At 42.7% G+C, this 23,393-nt stretch overlaps 6 protein-coding genes across 6 annotated transcripts; 3 read left to right on the top strand and 3 right to left on the bottom strand.

Annotated features, from left to right (window-relative positions):
- Positions 1–534: 534 nt before the first annotated feature.
- Positions 535–5,505, top strand: LOC115678461 (homeobox-leucine zipper protein GLABRA 2). Its single transcript, XM_030601867.2, has 11 exons — positions 535–759; positions 902–1,185; positions 1,842–1,959; positions 2,224–2,418; positions 2,528–2,902; positions 3,068–3,169; positions 3,714–3,923; positions 4,069–4,243; positions 4,323–4,594; positions 4,686–4,772; positions 4,863–5,505. The coding sequence occupies exons 1-11, from the start codon at positions 673–675 to the stop codon at positions 5,241–5,243; spliced, it is 2,286 nt and encodes a 761-aa protein (XP_030457727.1). The 5' UTR covers positions 535–672; the 3' UTR covers positions 5,244–5,505.
- Positions 5,506–6,234: 729 nt separating this feature from the next.
- Positions 6,235–6,957, bottom strand: LOC115678462 (30S ribosomal protein S17, chloroplastic). Its single transcript, XM_030601868.2, has one exon. It carries the CDS (start codon positions 6,918–6,920, stop codon positions 6,396–6,398), a length of 525 nt encoding a protein of 174 aa, XP_030457728.1. The 5' UTR covers positions 6,921–6,957; the 3' UTR covers positions 6,235–6,395.
- A 751-nt stretch (positions 6,958–7,708) lies between these two features.
- LOC115678463 (photosystem I reaction center subunit VI-1, chloroplastic-like) lies at positions 7,709–9,016 on the top strand. Its single transcript, XM_030601869.2, has 3 exons — positions 7,709–7,877; positions 7,997–8,123; positions 8,672–9,016. Exons 1-3 carry the CDS (start codon positions 7,747–7,749, stop codon positions 8,849–8,851), a joined length of 438 nt encoding a protein of 145 aa, XP_030457729.1. The 5' UTR covers positions 7,709–7,746; the 3' UTR covers positions 8,852–9,016.
- A 258-nt stretch (positions 9,017–9,274) lies between these two features.
- Positions 9,275–12,086, bottom strand: LOC115678465 (rop guanine nucleotide exchange factor 12). The gene is made up of 7 exons (XM_030601870.2): positions 11,575–12,086; positions 11,334–11,450; positions 10,990–11,141; positions 10,820–10,894; positions 10,468–10,731; positions 10,046–10,366; positions 9,275–9,946 (listed from the first exon to the last, which is right to left on the bottom strand). The coding sequence occupies exons 1-7, from the start codon at positions 11,777–11,779 to the stop codon at positions 9,512–9,514; spliced, it is 1,569 nt and encodes a 522-aa protein (XP_030457730.1). The 5' UTR covers positions 11,780–12,086; the 3' UTR covers positions 9,275–9,511.
- A 2,573-nt stretch (positions 12,087–14,659) lies between these two features.
- On the top strand, positions 14,660–17,448 carry LOC115678402 (glyoxylate/hydroxypyruvate/pyruvate reductase 2KGR). Its single transcript, XM_030601789.2, has 2 exons — positions 14,660–15,269; positions 16,654–17,448. The coding sequence occupies exons 1-2, from the start codon at positions 14,847–14,849 to the stop codon at positions 17,170–17,172; spliced, it is 942 nt and encodes a 313-aa protein (XP_030457649.1). The 5' UTR covers positions 14,660–14,846; the 3' UTR covers positions 17,173–17,448.
- Positions 17,449–18,715: 1,267 nt separating this feature from the next.
- On the bottom strand, positions 18,716–19,794 carry LOC115678265 (uncharacterized). Its single transcript, XM_030601610.2, has 2 exons — positions 19,353–19,794; positions 18,716–19,199 (listed from the first exon to the last, which is right to left on the bottom strand). The coding sequence occupies exons 1-2, from the start codon at positions 19,488–19,490 to the stop codon at positions 19,056–19,058; spliced, it is 282 nt and encodes a 93-aa protein (XP_030457470.1). The 5' UTR covers positions 19,491–19,794; the 3' UTR covers positions 18,716–19,055.
- Positions 19,795–23,393: the final 3,599 nt, after the last annotated feature.

Raw genomic sequence — 23,393 nt, 5'->3', positions numbered from 1 at the left:
ACGCCTTCAAATATTTAGAAATTATTTTCGAAAATGAAATAAAAAAGAATTATTTCTGTGCAGAAATTATTTTCGAAAATAAAATGATTACCAAACACACCCTAAGAATACGGTCCTTAGCCCACACATTTGGCCAGGAATACTCAAGAAGTCATTATTTTCATACCAATCCAAACCTACCTTAGCCGAAGCCGAGTAGCCCAAAGCCTCGGAGCCACGAAAACAAAGGGCGGGGGAAAAATCGAACTGAAAATACCGTTGTAGTTGTGAGATTCAACCGCTTAAAGTTAGTTGCATGTCCTCTTCTTCCCCTCTTCTCCTCCCTCTCTTTCTCAGCTGTTCCCTAAATATCTAACAGTCAACTCCTAACAGCCCTCTCTCTCTCTCTCTCTCTCTCTCTCTCTCTCTCTCTCTCTCTCTGTGTCAGACATGAGCGAAGCAGAAGAGTAAAGAAGGAAGGAAGGAAGAGAGAAAGGAAAGCCCTCCACTTCGTTTTGTTTTATATCCTTAAATCTGTCAGACCCCACACCCTTCTCGCTCTCCCTCTCTCTCTCTCTCGAGCACAACGAATGTTCATCGCCTCCACCATTGGTGTTGTCTAACATGTTGCCTCCTCCATAAAACAAAAACCACCACCCCCCTTCCCACAACATATTCTCCCTCGAGACTGCCATGGGCGTCGTCGACATGTCGAATAACAATCCCCCCACCTCTCGCACCAAGGACTTCTTCGCCTCTCCCGCTCTCTCTCTCAGCCTCGTAACACCTCTCTCTCTCTCTCTCTCTCTCTCTCTTTCTCTCTCTCTTTCGCATTCATCTTCAGCTTGCGCATGTCTTGCTGCTGCTGGTGCTTCTTCTTTTGCTGTTCGATTGTATTGGTTGTGATTTTCTGTTGGGTTAGGCCGGGATTTTTCGAGATGCGGGGGCGGCGGCGGCGGCCTCGGCCAGCATGGACGTGGAGGAGGGGGACGAGGGGAGCGGAGGAGGAGGAGGAGGAGGGAGGAGGGAGGACACGGTTGAGATCAGCAGCGAGAACTCGGGCCCCGCCAGGTCCAGATCGGATGACGAGTTCGATCCGGACGGGGACAACGAAGAGGACGGCGGCGGCGACGGCGACAAGAGCAAGAAGAAGAAGCGGAAGAAGTACCACCGCCACACGGCCGAGCAGATCCGCGAAATGGAAGCGTATGTGTACAGTTTTCCTATACTCCAATACGTGTGGTATATAGAATAAAAAGAACACTAGGATCATAAGGATCAATCAAGAGCATAACAAATGGTTTAACGCCTTAATATGAAATTGTCGATAATAAATGTTTCTGCATGTTCTAGGCAATAAATTTATGTAGTTGGTCGTACAATGATGCTCAAGTTTTTGATTGTCTCGAGACTCTCCAATATAAGACTGGGAAATGACACTGTCTAAGACTCATTGATTAGCGTGTAAAATGTATAGTACTTTACCGTGTAGTCCTGTACCATACATATATACGTATGCATACCCGGAAAGCTTCTTATAAGAAAAAAAAGGAAAAAAAAAAGTTAGCGACGTGCATGCATGCTTTTTCTGGGAACTAACGGAAAACCAAAAGAGCAGTTCTTGACCTGCTTTTGTTCTTTGTTTGAGAAAGGTCCTCAATAGCTATGGCGATGCAGCATGCACTGACCATTTTTTTTTTCTATTGCTTCTGAGTACGATTGCCACCGAGATTTGTACTTATATATATATATATAGAGGTTCAAGCTCATTGGGTATTTGTGCAGACACTTGGATCACAAAATTAGCTTTGAATTCATCTTTCATTAAGTTAACATGCATTTGATGGGGAAATTTTTAATAGGTTGTTCAAGGAGTCGCCACATCCAGACGAAAAGCAAAGGCAACAATTGAGCAAACAGCTAGGACTCGCTCCTAGGCAAGTCAAGTTCTGGTTCCAGAACCGCAGAACGCAACTTAAGGTTCGTACCATCGTAATTTTCTCTTCCAATTAGGTCCATCTCAATCGATTCTCGATGACGGGCACAGAGTGCCCATTTTGATCAATTTCATTCGTTGGAGAATGTTGGGTTTTTCGAAACTTCGTGTCTAATTGTCATTGTTCTCAAGGTTGTTTTAGTGTTCGATTTTGTAGGGGTCCTTACAAGATCAAATGAAAGCTTTCATTTTTGGTAATTTTTCTCTCTTGTGATGGGACTTTGGAAATGGCAATAACAAAAATGCAGGCAATTCAAGAGCGCCATGAGAATTCTCTGCTGAAAACAGAAATGGAGAAGCTCAGAGATGAGAACAAAGTCATGAGAGAGACCATCCAGAAGTCTTGCTGCCCCAATTGTGGCTCAGCCACCACAAGCAGAGACACCGCCTTGACAACTCAGGAGCAGCAACTGCGAATCGAAAATGCTCGACTAAAAGCCGAGGTTTGGAAATTTTCCGCCTTTTGGTTGTCGAATTCTCTACGGATCAATGCAATTTGCGCATCTTCCTTAACATTTTGAGCCCATCTTCTGTATATTCTCGCACTTATAGGTCGAGAAGCTCCGAGCAGCTCTAGGAAAGTACTCTCCGGGGACGGCGTCGCCTTCGTGCTCGGCCGGGAATGACCAAGAGAACAGGAGCTCCTTGGATTTTTACACCGGAATCTTCGGGCTCGAGAAGTCGAGGATCATGGAGTTGGTGAACCAAGCGATGGAAGAGCTCAAGAAGATGGCTACTGCTGGAGAGCCGCTTTGGATTAGGAGCGTCGAGACCGGCCGCGAGATACTCAATTACGACGAGTACATGAAGGAGTTCAAGGTCGAAGCCCCGAGCGAGGGCAGGCCCAAGAGATCTATCGAAGCCTCGAGAGAGACCGGGGTCGTGTTCGTCGACCTTCCCCGCCTAGTGCAAAGTTTCCTGGACGTGGTAAGCCAACTACACCGACGACGATTTCCTAGTTTTGAATGACTAAAATGAAAACTGAGTAATGCATCGATACAGCAGTAAGATCCTCCATTCTTTTTCTGTTTCCCTAGCGTTTTGACTGATATTCTTTTTCTATGTTCTTGGGTTCATCCGATACATACGTAGAATCAATGGAAGGAGATGTTTCCTTCCATGATCTCGAAGGCAGCAACCGTGGATGTCATTTGCAGCGGTGAAGGCGCCAACAGAAACGGCGCCGTGCAATTGGTGAGTCATGTGGGAAATATAGAGAATCATACTTTGCTTTTCTTCTGATCCTGAGCTCAGTTGGGCCAATTTCTCTTCAATGGAGATCCCAAGACGTTATCTTCACAATCAAACCATGGCATTTACCGTATGATGAGATGCAACTCTCCCTTCTGTCCTTTTTTCCATGTGGTCCCGTCACATAAATAACAGCCACCGGTGTGAATATTGGTCATATCAACTTTTTCCCCTGTTGCAACCAAGCTCAACTGAAGGTCAAAAGTCACCTTTGAAAATCTCCGAAGTTCGAAAATGAATTTCTGCATAGGGACTAGAAAACAAAGCCCCTTTGGAGAAAATTTCTCATGAAGAAATCAGTCTCTTTGACTATCTTTCTCCACCTCTCCATTCTCATTACGACCTTTGCCCAGGGCCTAGAGGCTGCGAGAAAATTGTTTGTCAGCAGTAGTGGACTTGTGTGTTCAGGAATTTTCCAAGAGAAGAAAGTGCTGGGTAGGATAGGATGAGATGAGATCCTGGTTTTTTACAGCGAATGTTTTTGCAGATGTTTGCAGAGCTGCAGATGCTCACACCGATGGTGCCCACGAGGGAGGTGTACTTCGTCAGATACTGCAAGCAGCTCAGCGCAGAGCAGTGGGCTTTGGTCGATGTCTCCATCGAAAAAGTCGAAGACAACATCGATGCCTCTCTCGTGAAGTGCAGGAAACGCCCGTCCGGTTGCATCGTTGAAGATAAATCCAACGGCCATTGTAAGGTAAGAAGGAAAGATCGGGCATTTATCGCCTACTTTCTCCGTGCGATTTACAGTGATAGTCGAGTGTCAGATGCTAGAAGATGAAACTTTGGTTGCTTCCCCGACTAGATATGAACGATTTCGTACGATGTTATGAAATTTTCAGGTGATCTGGGTAGAGCACTTGGAGTGCCAGAAATCGACCGTTCACCCCATGTACCGTACCATCGTTAACAGCGGCCTGGCCTTTGGCGCGAGGCACTGGATGGCGACGCTGCAACTCCAGTGCGAGCGGCTCGTTTTCTTTATGGCGACTAATGTTCCCACCAAAGATTCGAATGGTAAGCATTAACGCACTTGCGTTCCTGTCGATACCTCCGATCCTAGCGGGTAAGAATGTTAATCAAGACTTTCTTGCAGGTGTTGCCACACTTGCAGGCAGGAAAAGCATTTTGAGGCTGGCACAGAGGATGACGCAGAGCTTTTGTCACGCCATCGGAGCATCGAGCTTTCACAGCTGGACCAAGGTCCCAGGTAAAACGGGAGAGGACATTAGGGTGGCTTCGAGGAAGAATCTGAATGATCCCGGAGAGCCTCAAGGGGTGATCCTATGCGCAGTTTCCTCCGTACTATTGCCAGTCTCGCCCCACGTATTGTTTGACTTCCTCAGAGATGAAGCTCGCCGTAACGAGGTTTAACCACAAGAACCTTTGTAAATCTAACCTAACTATGCATGAAATGTCAGGCATAAATTGACTAAAACTGTTGTTGTGTGAATTTCAGTGGGATATCATGTCGAGTGGAAGCCCGGTACAGTCCATTGCTAATTTAGCGAAAGGGCAAGATCGCGGCAATGCAGTCAACATCCAAGTAAGTTTCTTTAGTTAGTTCTGCTCGTTCCTAATCAAGAGTTGATCAGCTAGTTTCTAATTCTTCGAATTATCTGCTTCGCAATTGCAGACAATGAAATCTAAAGACAACAGCATGTGGGTACTTCAGGATAGCTGTACAAATGCTTACGAATCTATGGTGGTCTATGCTGCGGTGGACATCACAGGAATGCAAGCAGTGATGACTGGCTGCGACTCTAGCAACATTGCCGCACTGCCATCCGGTTTCTCGATCCTGCCCGATGGGCTTGAGTCGAGGCCTCTAGTCATCAGCTCTAGGCACGAGGAGAAGAGCTCGGAAGGAGGATCACTGCTCACAATAGCTTTTCAAATCCTAACAAATACCTCTCCCACAGCCAAGTTAACTGTGGAGTCTGTGGAGTCTGTCAACACTCTCATATCCTGTACATTGCGGAATATTAGAACGAGCTTGCAATGTGAGGATGGCTGATAACTGAAGTTTCATTTAAGTAGATAGGGATAGTCAACTGTACAACTAATAGGGTGGAGAAAAATTAGCAGTTTCAAAAGCAATGGCTTTTCATTTGTTCTTTGGTTGGATTGGAAGGCTTGGCTTGGTTTTAAGCATGTTTTTAAGCAGAAAGTGGTGACTGGCGGGCAAGAGAGAAAGAAGAAGTTTTGTTATTTATGATCGGTTGAATCAACAGCACAACATTATATTCTTCCTGTATATAACTGCTGTTGATATTGTATGGTTCAGGGATCTTTTACCCTTTCTTTCAGGGTTTCTTGAGGGATATTATGCAGGATAAGCTACTTAATCCAAACCCTGCATCATCAACAGTCTACTTACTGCTTTGCAATGACAGGGAATTGCATTACCATACGCAATCCTGAAACATCATTGGCTTTGGAAGTGTCAGAAGATACAGTGCAATCTAGTGGTTTCTATGCACTAACACACATTCTGATGAACTACAACAGCACATTAGCACTACAAATTAAAGCAGTACTAAATAATAACTCCTCAACGCATATCATATTTGCGAGTTGCATCGCTGCGGACACTATGCCAGTGACTCCACTTTCATTATGGAATAACAATGTATACAATTCTTCTGTAGAGATAGCGAACACGTCTTAAGGAATGACTCGCATAAGTTTTTGTACGAGTCTCCGATTCTTAGGTCGGATTAAGCACTCACATAAACAAGAAAACCGAATGACCAAATCACAAGATTGATCCGATTCAGGTTACAAACACTGTCTCATCGGCATTTCATCAAACACTTGCGTCACTTTTCTCCCTGAAGGAGCTGAACGCATCTAGCCATTGCAAGTTCAAGCCACCAGGTGGGTCGAACAGGCACTAACCCCTTGACAAACACCACTTCATCCGTGAAAAGAAGACACAAAAGTGGTCGACGCCGAACCTCCTTATTTCAAACCTCATCCAAATGGCGTCTAGCTCAGTCGTCTCGTTACGCAGCTCAATTCAGATCCAAATTCCACTATACTCAATCACGAAGTTCGTCGAAATACAATTCAGCACATTACAGATAACAGGAATTCGGAAAAAGGGAAAGAAAGAATTCATGCTTAAGCAGCGAGAATTTCCGACAATGAACCTCAAATTCCAACCCTATTGCTGACCCTGCGACTCCAACGGCAGGCCAAGCTCGCCCTCCCCATCCCCATCCCCATCCCCATCCCCGCCGCTCTTGCTCACCGCCCTCACGTTCCTGGCGGCGATCGGGACGGCGAGGAAGGTCTTGGTCTTGCTGATGGGGCGGCTCTTCTCGAGCTGGACGACGTCGCCGACCTTGAACCGGTTCTCGGGGTCGTGGGCCTGGTACTTCTTCTTCTTCCTCACGCGGCGCTTGTACTTGGGGTGTGGGGCGAGGCGGGTGACCTCGACGGCGACGGTCTTGTCGCTGGTGGCGCAGACGACGCGGCCCTGCAGGGTGCGCATGGCCCGGATGGGGGGCAGGGAAGTGACGGGCGGGCGGGACGCGGGGAGCGAGAGGGAGGCGGGCTTCGCGAGGAGAGAGAGCGGGGTGGTCCCATGGAGGAAGGTGGTGGTGGCGGCAGCGGCGGCGGCGCCGGTGGCGGTGGTGGAGAGTTTGAGGGAGTGGAGAGGGTGGAGGAGAGAGGAGGTGTGAGACATGGTTGTTGGTTGAGTGTAAGAGCGAGACTGGATGAAGAAGATGATAAGACGGAGGCGCTCTTCGAATGCCTTTGGGAAAATCACACAAATCGCCCCCAATTTTATCCCAGTATGCAATTTAGTCTATAAATTTTTAATTTATTCAATATAGTTCATGAACTTTAGCCTAATATATAATATAATCCCTAAAATTTTAATAATTCAATATGCAATGTGATCCCTAAATTTTTAATTTGTCTAATATCGTCCCTAAACTTGAATAGTTTAGGGACTACACTAAACATTTTTATATAGTTTAGGGACTAGTCCAGGAATCATATTGAACGAATAAAAAGTTTAGAAATCATATTTAATATTAAGCTAAAGTTCAGATATTATATTGAACAAATTAAAAATTTATGGATCATATTGCACGTGGGATCAAAATTCAGTTACCACTCGCGTCATTATCTCAATATCTTTTGTTTTCTTCTTTCAATTTTATCCAAATGGGCCTGCAGGACATGATCCAATATTGGCCTATTCGACCAAAAAAATAAAGGCCCATTAAAGAGGCATGGGCCTATACCATAAGGCCCATATAAGGGGTTCGAAGGCTCAAGGCGGATCTCGGATCCGATCAATGGGCGGGCCGGGTTTTAGGATCACGGAAGAATCGCCAAAATGGATAGGCTTATCCACCTCCGACCGTCCCCGCACCACACAGAGGTGCCCTCGTGTATCTCTCTCCGACAAGTAGACTCCGCCACGTGGCGAGCCGAGACTTCAGCAGCTGATAAAGATCCAGCTGAATGTAAAAACACCGAGATCAAGGAGGAGCACGGAGATGGCGTCGTCACTCGCAACCTTAGCTGCTGTTCAACCGGTCGCCGTGAAGGGCCTCGGCGGGAGCTCCCTCGCCGGAACGAAGCTCCACGTGAAGCCCGCTCGCCGGAGCTTCAGACCCAGAAGCATCAAGTAATGAACTTGCTCAAAAAAGTCCACAGTTGTTAGGCACGTTCCTCATCCTTTTTATCTGTTTGTGTGTGTCCCTTTATTAAAAAGAGATTTATCTCGCGTGTAATGTATGATGGAAGGAGTGGTGGAGTGGTGGCCAAGTATGGGGACAAGAGCGTGTACTTTGACTTGGAAGATTTGGGCAACACCACTGGTCAGTGGGACTTGTATGGATCCGATGCAGCTTCCCCATACAACCCTCTTCAGGTTCGAGTCTCTACTCGCTCTAGTTGATTGATTTCTCTTCATTCTCTTTCGTGTTTTCTGTTGGGGAATTTCGAAATGATGATGATCCTTGAGAAGAGTCAGATAATCAGTGGATAGTCCTGGTGTTGATCATCCGGTGACAAATGCGTCTCTCTCGCGTAAAAACACGTCGAATAGACTTGTTCTAATGGGGTGATGCGACGGACATAACTAATAAAAGTTCATGAAACGTAGGAGAACTAGTGTTTCTTGCTGGACAGAGTGTTAGTTGAGCAGTTTCTTGATACATGATTGATTTGATCTCGTATAATGAGTCTATTTCTCGGATAGGCGGTTCACTAGAGCCCACCCAAGAGAAGGGAAGAATGTGCTACTTCCTTATGACGGCATTATTAAGAGCGAGTTGATCTTGTGTGCAAACTACACATTTAGGCTGAAGAGGTGTTGTCGCGATCAGAGTGTCTGTCTCGTAATGTTTCGTCACTTCACTTATATAGCTTTGGATGTATTGGGTAATTAAGCTCATGTCATGTTCCCGGATACTGCAGAGCAAATTCTTCGAGACATTCGTGGGTCCATTCACCAAGAGAGGCCTGCTGCTTAAGTTCTTGATCCTGGCAGGCGGTTCTACCCTTGCTTACTTCAGCGCCACGGTTTCGGGCGACATCTTGCCAATCAAGAAGGGCCCACAACTCCCACCAAAGTTGGGGCCGCGCGGCAAGATCTGATTTCAATTCGAGGTTTCGATCTTTCGGTCTCTTTGGTGTATGTATCCATTTGTACACTTCTGAAAGTCGTAAGCCGCCTTATGTGATTATTAAAAATCGTCTCATTGATATGTAACATGTAATGCCATGGTACGTTTAATCATGACAGGGTTTCTCTTCTCTCTATGCCATCACCAACCAATGTTTTTACTTCCTGTTTATAGTTCTGCAACATTACAACAGTTAGATTGCCTTGTGATAGTTTCTCTATCTAGCATAAAGTTATTCTAGAGGCAGCCATTGCCAATAACTTGGGAAGGTTTATCGTACCTCTCTCGTGTTACTGTAGTTAGGAGATAAATCATGAACTATCACATGCTGAGCCTGCAGATGGCGATGGTTAAGAGATCCGATCGGATCGCTCGTAGGAAAACATCCGAAAGCTAAACAAAAGGGTTCATTGAGTAGGCAGGCCACAAAGTTACAAAGCTGCTTTGCTCATAAAGTCAAGCATGTAGTATGCTTTTCTCTATTTACATGAAGAAGAAGAAGAAAACTAATAGCTACTCTCAAACCCGTTCAGGGTCCTGACACAGACAGATTGCCGGTTCTATTTACTCTCCGATGTCTCTCTTTTTTCTCTGTGCTTTTCCCTAACCTTCTCTCTTCATACTATTGTCACTAATGTCGTGCGGTCGGGCTTCTTAGACCCCCCGCGCGCTCAAGCTTTTCTATGTAAGAAAACTTCTTGGGCGTCCCTACACTAAAAAATTTATTCGTATGCTTTCCATCGCCGTCTTTTGGCAGCTCATCGCCTCCTAGGTCCTTCAAATTGGCGTCTCCTTGATCCAAACTCCACCCCATAAAATCTGATAGGGTCATCGAAGACGGAGTCCTCGGAGAAGCGAGGTTCTCCATATCTTCCCGTGGCGAGGAGAAACTCTCTGACTCCGTGACCGGGGAAGAATCTCTGAACCCGTTCTTCTTGGCCGTTGCTTGTGATGGATTTTGTGCAACATAGTCGGCATGTAGGACATCTTCGACCCTCGACATGACCGTGAAAGCCAAGCTCTCAAGTACCCTTGAATAGCTCTCTAAAATAGCTTGACCTACATCCTGTAAAACCAACCTCCATCAGGTCATCAGTATCATTCGGATGTCATGATAATTTTGGAAGCATAAACACATCGGATAAACAAGTAGTCGAATTTTTACCCTGTTACATTGGATTTTGCTGATGTCGAGCGCCGACTGGGGAAGTCCCGGGAACTGTTGCTTGAGGAGGAGTAAGATGGTCTCGGCTCTTTCCTCAAAGAGCTCTCTCTTCTCCATGCTCACAGCCGAGCCCCAAGATGATTTCCCGTCCTTGTGGGTCATCTTCCTCTTCCATATCACAATTGAAGCCTCGATCCTGTTCTTCAGGTCCAGAATCTTGTGCTCGGACGTTAAATCCATTGCAGAGAGGAACTGCTCAGGGTCGAAGAAGTCCACCGTAATGCTCTTATAGATTAAATCTCCGAGGCTCACCCTTCCATTCTTCAGATCAAAAGCAACAGCGAGGATTAGTAAAACGATGCAGGGTCGTGCTTTCTTAATCATGTTGAGTTTCTCTAGCAACATATCTCTGCATTAGTTACCTTAGGTAGGGATTCGATGTAGCTATCAGGAATTTCCATCTCGGACAGAACTTGCGCGTTTATAGCCATGGCCGCTTTGAGCACCTGATTCACAGAATCCTTTTGGAACTGTAACCATTTCCGCGACGCTTCGGAGAGGCCCTCTGGAGGAACTTTGACCGTAGGAAGCCACCATTTGTCATCCATCGTCTTTTTCTCGGATTGGTCATCATCTTTCGGGACATAATAGAACTCATTTTGGTCCCTGAAGTTGTCTAGACAATCCTGCACCACATAACGCCATAGTAATCGGTGTCAATGTACTAGATAGAATAATTGACAATATGAAACCTTCAAATTATTTTTTACTTACAATAAGCATGGCATCCAATTTGCGCAGCGCCGGGATGTTCATGTGCAGATCCGTACGCTGCTTCGTCACCATTATCTATCAAACCGAACAAAGAAGGATATCATTGGGTTAATATGTTTAGGGACAGAGGGAAAGTGGAAAGAGAGGGTGAGAGAGATCGTGATCGTTACCTCCATATTCATCCCGTTCGTTTTCTGTTGAGAAGGAACGAATTCGACAATGTGGTCGGTGACTGATAAAAGCCAATCGATTTCCTTCTTCCACCTTGCTCTTGTGTCGGGCGACATTGGCTCTAGACCTTTTTGCTCACCAAACACAGAAGCTGTTTCACATTCAACAGATCAACATCAGACCATTCGAGCATCACAAATATCAGAACCGAGAATATTGGAGGGAAATTCATTGGCTTGTTTATTGGAATTCTTCATTTTTACATTGTCATTGATTCTTGGGGATGATTATGATCGTAATGTGGCAAGATGAACAAGGAAGAGAAACCAACTAACATATTTACCTGCAAGATTGGTGATGGCATTTGACAATGCCAAAGCTGAAGAAACACCTTTGCCTCCACCAGACATGTCCTCTCCCAAAAGCAGCTTGGCAAATCTTTCCTTCATCAGTTCCACGTCTGAAGAAACAAGAATGAAATTCATGAAAAAATTCACTCGGCATACAGTTCGAATCATGGTGATTTGCGAATCGAATGCGCGAATCTTTTCTGGAAAACAGCAGTCCTAATCTCCAAAACTCACCTGAAGGGTGCTTGTCCTTTCCGTCTTCGCGGGACAATCGCGACTTGGCGACCTTATCATTGGTCCGGTGGAGCGACCAATCCCCATTGGGGTGATCGACGCTCATGGTCCTGGCGTGGAGGCCCGTGGCTTCGCGCATCCCCTTGTGATGGAACACCCTAGAGTACCTATATATCTCCTGCTCTTGCTCAATGGCCCTGACCATCTTTAATCAGTGGAAATGCAACCTCGGATCAAGATGAGCTGGGGAACTTCGAGCAACGGGGGCGGTGTCGAGTTGAGTTTGAGGAAGAACACAACCATGGAAATTGTCAAACCCTTTTTTAAGAATGAACAACTTCTCAAGTTGTGCGAGGGGGACAAGTTAGGGGAGGAGGCCAAGACCGACACAACGTGTGGTGAGATGAGATGAGAGAGAGACAGAGAGGCCAGATTCTTGGGATTTTCTGGGGAGAGTTGACAAGAAATGGAGATGATTTGCCTGATTATTTTTTGGGGTGTGTTTTTTTTCCCTTTCTAGTGTTTGACTTCGAACGTGGGGTGCATGTTGGGGAGGCTTTGGGATGTTTTTAGGAGATGGTGCATGAATTTCAGTGAATTTTAGGATTTGGTATTTTCGAGAACGTTTCTCCATCGCATTCTATTGATAGGGGGGAACCCAATTTTTAAGGACACGAGAGGAAACCGGCAAAGACATGCAAGCCTGACCACCCCCTCTTCTCTGCTTAGTTTGATATAATAAACTCACCTAAAAATAAGATGATGACTTCTCTCTGGAAAAGGACATCAACTGAGGAATGCTTCAAGAAGGTTTCTCCCAAAGCTTTAGAGAAGGGTTTGGCCGACGGCCCCCCGGGAGAGCAAAATAAGACCTCATGGCCACATTTGTATTCGTAAAGGTTACTCAAATGCAGCTCGATTTGTTGATTGTTCACGCGAATGTTGCTCGGTATATCAACCGTCGAGACTGTTGAGACATTAATAGTAAAAATTCGGGAAAACTTATTTAAAAGGTCCTAAACTTATTATACGGAGGTCAATTTAGTCCTAAATATTTTAATTATATCAATTTAGTCCTAAATTTTTTGACTACTTGTCAATGTAATCCTTTCGACCAAATATCCAAATAATAGGTTTAGGACTGAATTAGCAAAATTTCAAAAGTTTTAGGGCTCAAATTGATACTAAGAATGGTTTAGGACTAAATTGGCAAATCGTCAAAATGTTTAATATAATTGGTACAATTGAAAGGTTTATGACTAAATTGGCTGTCGTATGCTAAGTTTAGGAGTTTCTAAATAATTATCCCATGTTAATTCAATTCGGGACAATGATTTTTTTAATCTACAAAGTATCTAGCTAGGTAGACAAACCGGACGTGTGAAAACAAACCTTCACTACTTGGGGGAAGTGATGAACAGCTTTGCGCCTAACAAAGGGGGAAGGGATGATATTCTGATTTTAGGAAAGTGGGAGGAGGAGGAGGATACATCATGTATACATCATGCACAAGTGTATGGACTCATCTTCATTCCAACTAAATATATATTTTTCTTGTTAGACAAATAAATTTTGTTAGAAGCACCGACAATTTTGGTACTTGGTTGTTAAAAACAATTATGGGGAAGGTGAAAAAGATACATAGGAGGGATTAAATAAAAGACTGTGAGATAATTTTGATTTCCCGTTTTATAATTAAAACTATTAGTATTATAGATCCATCGGAGAAAAAGAAATTTGGCACGACCATAACAGCCCCCAAACTCGCTTCGGGATCACTTCAAAAGAAAAAGTCGGGAGAAAATTTTTCGACCCGCATTGCCAATATATTTCCTCAATTCATTGTTTGCGTCATCTATTTTCTAAACCTACAATTTGCACCTCGAGTTCTCTCATTCATGGGGTTTATAGATTGGATCGGACCTAGTGCCAGATGTAAAATTCCTCATTTTAATTTACTCGATTAAAAGAAAGAAATATTTCCATTATAAAATTGACCAAGTCTAGATGGGCTTTGGGCCAGCTGAGCTTAAAACGGAATTGGTTGCCCAAGCCCGGGCGAGCAAATCGGGTAGGTAGCTCGACCCGGTCCAATTCTGCTATATTAGTTCAAGTGGCTCCCCCCATACAGTCAAACCTAACAGGCTAAGTTATTCTTTGAAGAAAGTTTTAGGGATAATTACATAAAGATCTCCTAAATTTTGACATTGAATATTTTCATATAGGTCCAGAGATTAGATTGAACATTTATCAAAAGTTCAGGGATCACATTGTAAATTAGGTTAAAATTCAGGGATTTGTAATTTTCATATAGGTCAATGTCTGTATTATTTTTTTGGATGGGATAATGACATAAACGATCCATAAACTTTGACCTGGTGTACAATGTAGTCCCTAAACTTTTAGTACATGTTTAACTTAGTTCTCGAACTACATGAATATTGAACATTTTCATAAAATTCAAGAACTAAATTGAACATGTACTAAAAGTCCATGGATTACGTTGAACAAATTGAAAGTTCAGAGTCCACATTGCACACTGAGCTATAGTTCAGAGATCACATCGAACAAATTAAAAGTCCATAAATCACATTGTACATTAACCCAAAATCCAGAGACCATTTGTGTCACTTTCCCTTCTTGGAGTTTTATAACAATTGTCAGGCAAGCTAGGGCGAGGCATGATAGGGTTGGTGTCAGGTTTGGATCGCCCTGAACATCGGACCTGTAATTTCAGCTGGATCCCATCAATTTTTTTCCATTTTCTCAAATCGATTGTCGTAGTCGTATGACTCGTATCGGAATTATTAACAAATCAACTTCTGAAAAGTACTATAATATTTGCCAATAGGGGCGTGAGAGCCCGCCCAGGAAATTGGACCGACCCGAGGTGAGGAACAAAACCCGAAAAATTTTAAAAAAATATTGGAAAAAGAAAGAAAACAGAAGCTACCGGAACGACGTCGGATGTTTCGGTTCAAGTCAAGAATCTCTCGCGATGCCACGCCAGCATCGCCGGTCGACATTTTTGTCGTGATCCTCTCCGCCGCTCCCCCCCACACACAAGGCCCGATGAGCGCAGACCGCAAGACTAAACTCTGCAGCCAGCCACAGAACGGCAAACCTTCCCAGCCATACAGCAGCAGGAGGAGGAGGAGGAAACGCCGTAATCGCTTTCGCTTCCCCTCTTCCTCCGAATCCGCCGCCTACCCAGAAGCCGAGACGCCCCAATCCTCCGGAAAAACCCGGACTTGCTTCGACCCACATCGGCCATGGACTCGATCGGCGTCCTCCTGACCTGCCCCATGTTACCCTACCTCCAGCAGGAGCTCGAGAAGCGCTTCCGCCTCTTCGAGTTCTGGCAGTTCCCCCAGAGGACCCAGTTCCTCGAGGAGCACTCCGGCTCCATCCGCGCCGTCGTCGGCAACATCTCGGCCGGCGCCGACGCCGAGCTGATCGAGGCCCTCCCCAAGCTGGAGATCGTCGCCAGCTACAGCGTCGGGCTGGACAAGATCGACCTGGGGAAGTGCCGGGAGAAGGGGATCAGGGTGACCAACACCCCCGATGTGTTGACCGAGGACGTGGCGGACCTGGTGATCGGGCTGTGCCTGGCCGTGCTGAGGAGGATTTGCGCGAGCGATAAGTACGTGAGGAGTGGCGAGTGGAAGAAGGGGGACTTTAAGTTGACCACCAAGGTTCGTTTTTTTATTGAAAATTCGGCATTTCTTATGTGGGTGGTAGATTATTTGGTTGAGTCTGATGGTGTGATGTTTAAGGGACGGATTGTTGTGTTTCTTGGTGTGTGTAATTGATGGTCGCGTATTCGTAGCGCTAAGAAAGGAATTTTGTTTGGTAATTTGCGGCTTGAAAGAAAATGTCCAAATTTGATTGTGTTAAATATGGAAGATAAGAACTTGGGTCATGCTATTGGGTTTGCAATTTTTTAGCTGCAGAAAGTTTTCTTTTTTCCCTGCTGCTTTAGGAAACGGGGGGATGCAAAAGTTTTAAAAGAAAACATGTTTTTGGGTTGATCTGGCTCGCTAAAAGATGAGAATTTCAGCATTGCTATGATGAAAAGTTGAAGATATAAAACACAAGCATGGCAAACTCGTGGTACTTCACATTTGCCTTTCTAGAAGCTGGGGTGGGAATGTTTGCTGCACTATGAATTAAATTTGCATGTGTAGATAGTGGAAATGGCCCAAGCGATGCTATACCATTTTTTCTCACTTTTTACTACAGGGGAATGCTTGCTGCATAGTGCTGAGAGATATTGATGCTTTTGGGTTGGATGTCATTTGGTGTTCTCTGTTGGGTCCTGAGTTGTTTTTCTTTCTGCTGACTTTTTAGGTACTTCTGGTACTACTTTATACACGAGCCACATACTCTTATCTGGAGTTGGTTGATGATGAGTCTGGTTGATTTGCCTCTTATCTCTAATATGTTTGTTTGTTTACCATTTATTACATTGCTTGGCCCTTCTCTGAGTTTATTCTGTTAGATGCAAGCTTCAAAATTTCTTGGAGCACGTGTTGCCTTGGGCTGTAAAAGGATTGGTTAGGAGTTTGTGGAGACTGGCACAATATGCTCATGTTCAGGGTTCATTGAGATTCACCAAAATTACTTGGCCTTGTCATTTCAGTTCTCAATTGAAATGATATGGACATTTTTTCCGTTGGAAGCTGATTAATTATGCAAGTGGAGTTCATTTACTTAATATGCAAGGCTTCTGTGCTGTTTCAGGGGCATTTAACCACTGGTGCCCCTATGTGCACAGCTAATTCATGTATATGCATATTATTGTGGACTGGCATGATGGGAGTAGGTTCGAGGGAATATTGCTTTCCTTCAAACAGAGAAGTAAAAAAAATTTCCATCATTCCATTCAATGATTGATCATTTAGGGTGTTTAAGTTTATGATAATCCAATGGAATCACGAGGTCATCTAAATATCTAAAGTGAAAATGTTTCTCCATATCATGCCTTTTCTTTTGTGTGTTTATAATCTCTTGATCTTTTTGAGCAATGAAGATAATTTGCTGGGTTCATGAGTAATATTTGAACTTATTTTCTTTCAGTTCACTGGAAAAACAGTTGGAATCATTGGATTGGGCAGGATAGGCACAGCAATAGCCAAGAGAGCTGAAGCATTTGACTGTCCGATCAGTTACTGCTCCAGAACAGTGAAACCAGATTGCAAATACAAATACTATCCTAGTGTAGTTGAACTGGCCTCCAATTGCCATATCCTAATTGTTGCATGCCCTCTCACGCCGGAGACACACCACATCATCAACCGCGAGGTCATCGATGCATTAGGCCCCAAGGGTGTTCTCATCAACATTGGTCGAGGCCCACATGTTGATGAACCCGAGCTCGTATCGGCGCTGGTGGAAGGCCGATTGGGTGGGGCTGGGCTTGATGTGTTTGAACATGAGCCTGAAGTGCCCGAAGAGCTTTTTGGGCTTGAGAATGTCGTTCTCTTGCCTCATGTTGCGAGTGCCACGGTGGAGACTCGCAACGCCATGGCTGACCTTGTCATTGGAAACCTTGAAGCTCATTTCATGAACAAACCACTTTTGACTCCAGTTGTTTAACTGCCGTCAAAGGTATGTGGATACTGAGATTTGTTGAGGCCTTCTATATGTAGCTGGCACTCCATAATCGATTGTTCAGCCTGGCAAATTGAGGTAGAAATGCTTGCAGGGGTAAAGGAACCGCCTCGCTTCGATACTGTAATCTTCATCTTTTTAGCGTTTTTAAGACTGGAAACTATCATTTGCTTTCCAACCATGGATGATTGGTGGTGCAAACTATGGCTCCATTAGTGCTTTAGTAGATATGTTGACTTGGTTGTTTCATTTGCGCTCTTACCGCTGACTAGCATGTCCCAATGATCCTGGAGCAACTGTAAGTTGTCTTCGGTGTTGGAACAAATAAGAGTCTTCTCGTTCTGTCCACCGCTAGTTGCAAAAGTAGTATGTTCTATTGCAGAAAAATGCTTTGACAATGGACATGGTGCGGCTGAAATCAGGGTAGTCATCAATCGTCCCCATACATAGATTTTGATTGCCAATGTATGGTGTGTCCTGTCCATAGGATAATATGGACTGTCAAAGTTACCCTTTTCCAGGGCATTGGAGAGAATTAAAATCACTCTGTTCTTGGCTTATGAGTATACAGGATCAATGCGCCTATCTGATGATGAATTTCGGCATTATTTTGTTGATTGCATGAGCTTGGGGTGTATGCTTTCTCTCTATGCACGTGATGAAGTCCAAGAAAATCGTGGCACCATGGCAAGGATCCGACTAAAAACCTCTTAATAGGTTCTTCTGAACATTGATGTCGACCTATGTTTTTTGGATATTGCAAATGCATTATGCCCTTTAGTTTAAGCATGGTTCTAACCTCGAAATGCTGTGACAAAAACCATGGGGGAGGGAAGTACCGAAACCGTCAGGCTCAGAGTCCATCCCGCCGCGACACAATCCTCAATCTTGGTGCAAATGTAGTTCTGTATCGATTAAAAGAAATTGCAAGAGCATAAGGAGGCTAAAAATTCAATAGTCTTTCATAAATCTTTGTGATACGGCTGACAAAGCAGATGATCTCATGTTTATATGTCATACCAATTGGGCGCCGAGAATAAGTCAATTCCTCGTAGTTATTCAAGGTTGATTGAAGACAAGTGCAACTCCAGAGCCGAAAACACATTGTACTTGCTGCTTCTTTTATTGTATAACACCGAAAATATATTGAATTATATGTGCAGAAACTGTCTATGTAGACGTTTGGGAATGTGCTTAAAAATGGGCTGATGAACAGTTTAGAGGGTGAATGCTGTCATAAGTCTCATTGTGTTTCCTTGCTTCTTCTAAACATTATACAACTTCGAAGGCATTTGCGAGGTTCCTCGTACCCCCCTCCCAAAAAGAAATGAAATACTCACATACAGAGAGAGAAAGAAAGCGCTTTCTTTGCGAGGTGGGTCTCGGTTTGTTCCGATTTTTGTGGAATTGAAACGCATCTTACCTTACATCAGATAAGTTATCCAAAAGCTACGAAGAAACTTAAAGCCAGCTCATCAGCAGCCACAAACAATCTTAAGTGGCTTCCTCCTCCATGGACATTTCATCGTCGTCGTCAACACTTTATCAGTAGCTGAAGCAAATCAATTGGACAGGGTGAAGATCATTTCCCAGAAAAATATCATCAGGAAAGGTCTACCCATCATCCTTTTCTTTTCTCAGAGATACATGCAAAAAGCACAACACAGATGCCCCTCCAAAAGTTCAGAAAGCATTTAAAGCCCATCTCTTTCTATGCTCTCGCTCTCTCTCTTTTTCCCAAGAAGCTAGGTAACAAAAAGAAAAGGAAAATCTTAAAGCTATTTGACACGTCGAGAGTTATGAGCCAATGGCACCTTTCTCCCCCTCTCAAGGCTCTCATATGATGCTAAAGCATGAGCATACAGGGTTCAAGAAGAAGCCCCTTTGAAGATGAGGAAGCTGATGGTCTCCAAAGTGAAGTATATGAAAGTCCCTTTTGAATGAGTGAAGAAACACCCAAAGTTTGAGCCCACCACACATTGCCATCCTCCCCCATATCTGCTATCAAAGTCCTGTCATATTTTCACACACGCAGGAAACCCAGAATTTAAAATAAGATAAGAAAAAAACCAGGAAAACACAGAAAGCTGCCCAAAACTCTCTCTTCTCACCTTTCTAACACTCTTGAATAAATGGCAAAACCTGTGGAAACGAAAAGGAAGTACCTTTTTTATGTGGGCTGCGATGGATTTGTAGTCAAAGACATCATACAGATCCAAAGCTTGAGAAGCGCAGGCCATGGCTTGGATCTGCATCTTCACGGGCATATCTGTGTCCTCAATCAAAGCCTTCCCTTCCAACATCTTTCCCTTCACTTTTTCGTCGAGCTTTCCTTGCAGTTCTCTCTCCTCCCTATATATTTCTCTGAACCCAGTGCGAGAACGATGAAATCCTTTTTTTGAGGGTCTCGAAGTCTCCCGTGCTTTGCCGAACCAACTGGGTATTTATGACATTGGCAGAAGAGTTGCCTGTAGCGGTTCCAAGTGTAATTGAGTCATAAGAAGAAGGCAACTTTAGCTGGCACATACAATAGTCCAACTCTTCATTTCACTTCATATTTATCCACTCTTTCTCTCCTGACTTTATGGGCCTCTTTACTTTATTCTTTGATTCACTCTGCTCTCTCCACTGTGTCTGATCTGATGTCTTGTCCACGAGGATAACAATGGTAAGGCTCAGCATTAAAGCAGGGGAATCATCGGAATGGGTGTGGGCTTTCTTGGAGTTTTCTGATTTTTGTCTATGAGAGCAAAACGACAATTTGTTTTGGATGCAGAGGATATTGATCGATTTGGTGGGTTGCTTTAAACAATTTTTTTTTTCAGCAATCTAACAATTTGATACAAAATTTAAAAGGATTAATATCACGAAAAATTCTAAACTAATAAAATGATAGCAATTTTGTTCAAAATTAATTTTTTGATCACGAAAAATCTTAAATTAGTATATTTGTGATAAATTTACTCAAAACTAATTTTTTTATCATAAAAAACTCTAAATTGACACGTTTATGATAAATTTACACTTTATTAGTTTTCGTTAAATAGGATTAATATCACAAAAAACACAAACTGATACACCCATGATAAACGGAGGGTAAAACCCCAAACTGGTGCCATTTAACTCAGCAATTTGACGATAAAATTTAACGAAAACTAACGAAGGGTAAATTTATCACAGGTGTACAAGTTTCGAGTTTTTTGTAGTGAAAAAATTAGTTTTTGATAAATTTATCACAGATGTATCGGTTTGGAGTTTTTTGTATTATTAACCCAACTTTAAACCATTATTCAGGAAGAGCGTGAAGAAGAAATGGAGTGTGCATATGAGTAAATTAAAACTAGTTTACAAATAATTTCTTTTTTGGGGAAATAAAAAATCGAATTGAAAAGATTATCTAGATTCTAATATATATTTTAAGCTAGACAGTTGTGGATGGCATGTAGTATACTCTCTGTACCTGAAGTTTGAACATTTAAATAGATTTCCACTCTTTTGCACGTTAGTATACGCGCATGCACGACGTCTGCTTCCTTATTAAAATAGTGAAAGCATTCGACCAAAAAAAAAATAGTGAAAGCACAACTGAAGTTTGATCAATATTTAAATAATAATAATAATAATAAACATTGCTTAGCCAAGATAAATAATAATCTTGATAGATTCTCAAAAGTCATCACTATACTTGCTGCTTGTGGCATTGATTCCTTGTGTCTCTCTCTTACGTGGATTTTTTCGAGGTTGTGATCATCATAAGCTCAATGGTTTCAATTATTAATTAAAAATTCAATAAGATGATCGATCGCCAATTTAAATCGAAAGTAAATGGATTCTACTATATCTTGAAGCGTCGAGGGCTATGAAAGTTTTGATTTACTAATAATGTCCGAGCAATAGATTTGAAATAAAAAGGAAATTACATCAAATTTTATTAATCAGAATAGATGGCTTATATTCTTGAAAGCAGGGGTGAGTAAAAGGAACCGCTCGAATAGAACCGAATTGGCCGATTTTTGGTGGTTCCCATGGGCACCGATTTAGTTCCTGATTCCATACAATAGAAACATGTGAATTTCGGTCCGGTTCCAGGTCTAGAACCACCCACCTAGACCACTCAAATCGGACTGATTTTTTTATTTTTAATTTATATTTTATATTTCTCACAAATATGAAAAATCCCTAATATTTTCACAAACCTCGCCTTTTCACGCTTCTTCCCAAATCTTTAACAAAACCCTCATCGCCATTCTCGCGCTCACACCTCTTGCGCTCGACTGAGTTGCTCTCTGTCTCTCGCTCCACTCTCAATCTCGCTCAACTCAGTTACTCTTAGTCTTGCTCGACTCTTATATGCCACTTCTTGCTTGAGTTGCGACGCCTCCCTCTTGCGGTCTCATCTCGAGTCTCAACTCTCGCCCTCCACTCTTGCTCTGTTTTTGGCCTATCGTGATCGTGATCGCAATCGCATCTTATTGAGATAAATATCCAATGCTCTGTTTTTTTTGTTTTTTGCCATTCTTTGTACACCATTGGAGACAGTGGTTGCGTTTGATCATATCGACTATCAAGAACTCTTGACAACATCCGGAATGTGCTGCATTGATCATTTCGTATCTCTTTGGTTTGTACATTTCCTTTCTTGCCCAAAGAGCCGAACTGATGTCCCATTCTATTGATGATGCTTCTCACTGTCTTTTCAAGAGAGAATCTTCCAATTACTATTATTGCAAGTTCTCTTATTCTTTTTCTGGCACGTGTCTTCTCATTATCAATCCTGCAATGGATTTAGATTATGGATCGCGTGTTTAAAAAAAATACATGCCACTCGTGCCATTTATTACTCACTCGAGAGCCGGCCGGTCCGATTTCAAGATCACATGATTCGCTTCTCGATTTCAAAAATTGGAAACTGATTTTCTTGGATGGGAACCAAATCATATGGGAATCAATCATCCCTGCTCGAAAAGCATTGATGCTTGATGACTGAAATTGATGATTGCAATGTGCGGAGAAAGTTAAAACCTTACAAAATACGATTGTGATGCTTTTATGAACAAAGATAAATCTTGAAACGAGGTAAAATAATCTAATTTGAAATTCAAGTTCAAACTCAGACAACATCTGATCTAATCTAATATGCTCTACTACAAGTGATCTTCGTATCTTCACAGCCATTCTTATGTATTTGTGATGATGATTTTTTTTTTCTGTGTTGTACTTCCTCTTTGATTTTCTTTTTATCTTAAAATGGATCGCTCTATTTTGATCTTCCTCTACAAAGAAATCTTTAATATCTAGACCTGCACGCTACTCTATAATTATTTACGATTGCTCCCGATTCATTATCAATAATTATTATTCCAATTGATGTGTCTTCCTTGACTCAATCTTTTAATTTTTGTGCATGCTTCGAGTCGATTGATTGTCGGTTCTCACTACTTTTATTTAAATTTTTCATGTATTTCAATCAAAGAAATTATTGATTGCTTTTCTCATGATAAGTATATGGATTAGCTATCAGATGAGGAATTTATGTAGATTGGATGGGAAATTAGTTAAGTTTTATGGTAGTGTGCCCACAATACTCAAAATTATAAGCTATGAGTTAAAATACAAACAATTAAAATATTTCCCTTATATAGAAGAAAAAATATATTTAAGTACATAAGGTCATTGATATTTTAGAGTGAAAATTGTCAGAAAAGCCGCAAACCTATTTTATGACGGCCAATTCAGTCTTAAACATTTCATTGTCAATTTAGGCCTAAACATTTTGATAATTTGCTAATGTAATTCCTCCGGCCAATTTCGGGCGAAAATGCCAACATGAAAGTCGACTGTCCTACATGACACAGTTAGTGCTAACGTGGACGATTTTTGCAAATCTCTTTCATGAATTTTTTCTTTTCTATTTTCTTTAGTTATTTTTTCAACTCTGGATCGGTGAGGGTCACTCGCCCTTGCCGGCCACAGGCGAGAGGGTCAACAGGCAACCTCGCCGGCCTAGAGTTGAAAAAGAAAATAAAAAAGATTGTTAAAATTTTCTACATAAATGCCAGCCACGGGTCGGAAGTCAACGTCAGCAATTTCAAGTCAAAATTGACTAAAATTAACTATATTGACAAATCATCAAAATGTTTAGCACTAAAAATCGACAAAATTATAAGATTTAAGAACGAATTAACCATCATAAACTTACCATTTCT

The sequence above is a fragment of the Syzygium oleosum genome, unplaced genomic scaffold (assembly GCF_021117445.2).
Source record: "Syzygium oleosum isolate NSW1041296 unplaced genomic scaffold, Sole_v2.1 Sole_v2.05, whole genome shotgun sequence".
Taxonomy (NCBI): domain Eukaryota; kingdom Viridiplantae; phylum Streptophyta; class Magnoliopsida; order Myrtales; family Myrtaceae; genus Syzygium; species Syzygium oleosum.
The sequence above is the reverse complement of the archived record's forward strand: the minus strand, read 5'-3'. Positions and strand labels throughout refer to the sequence as shown.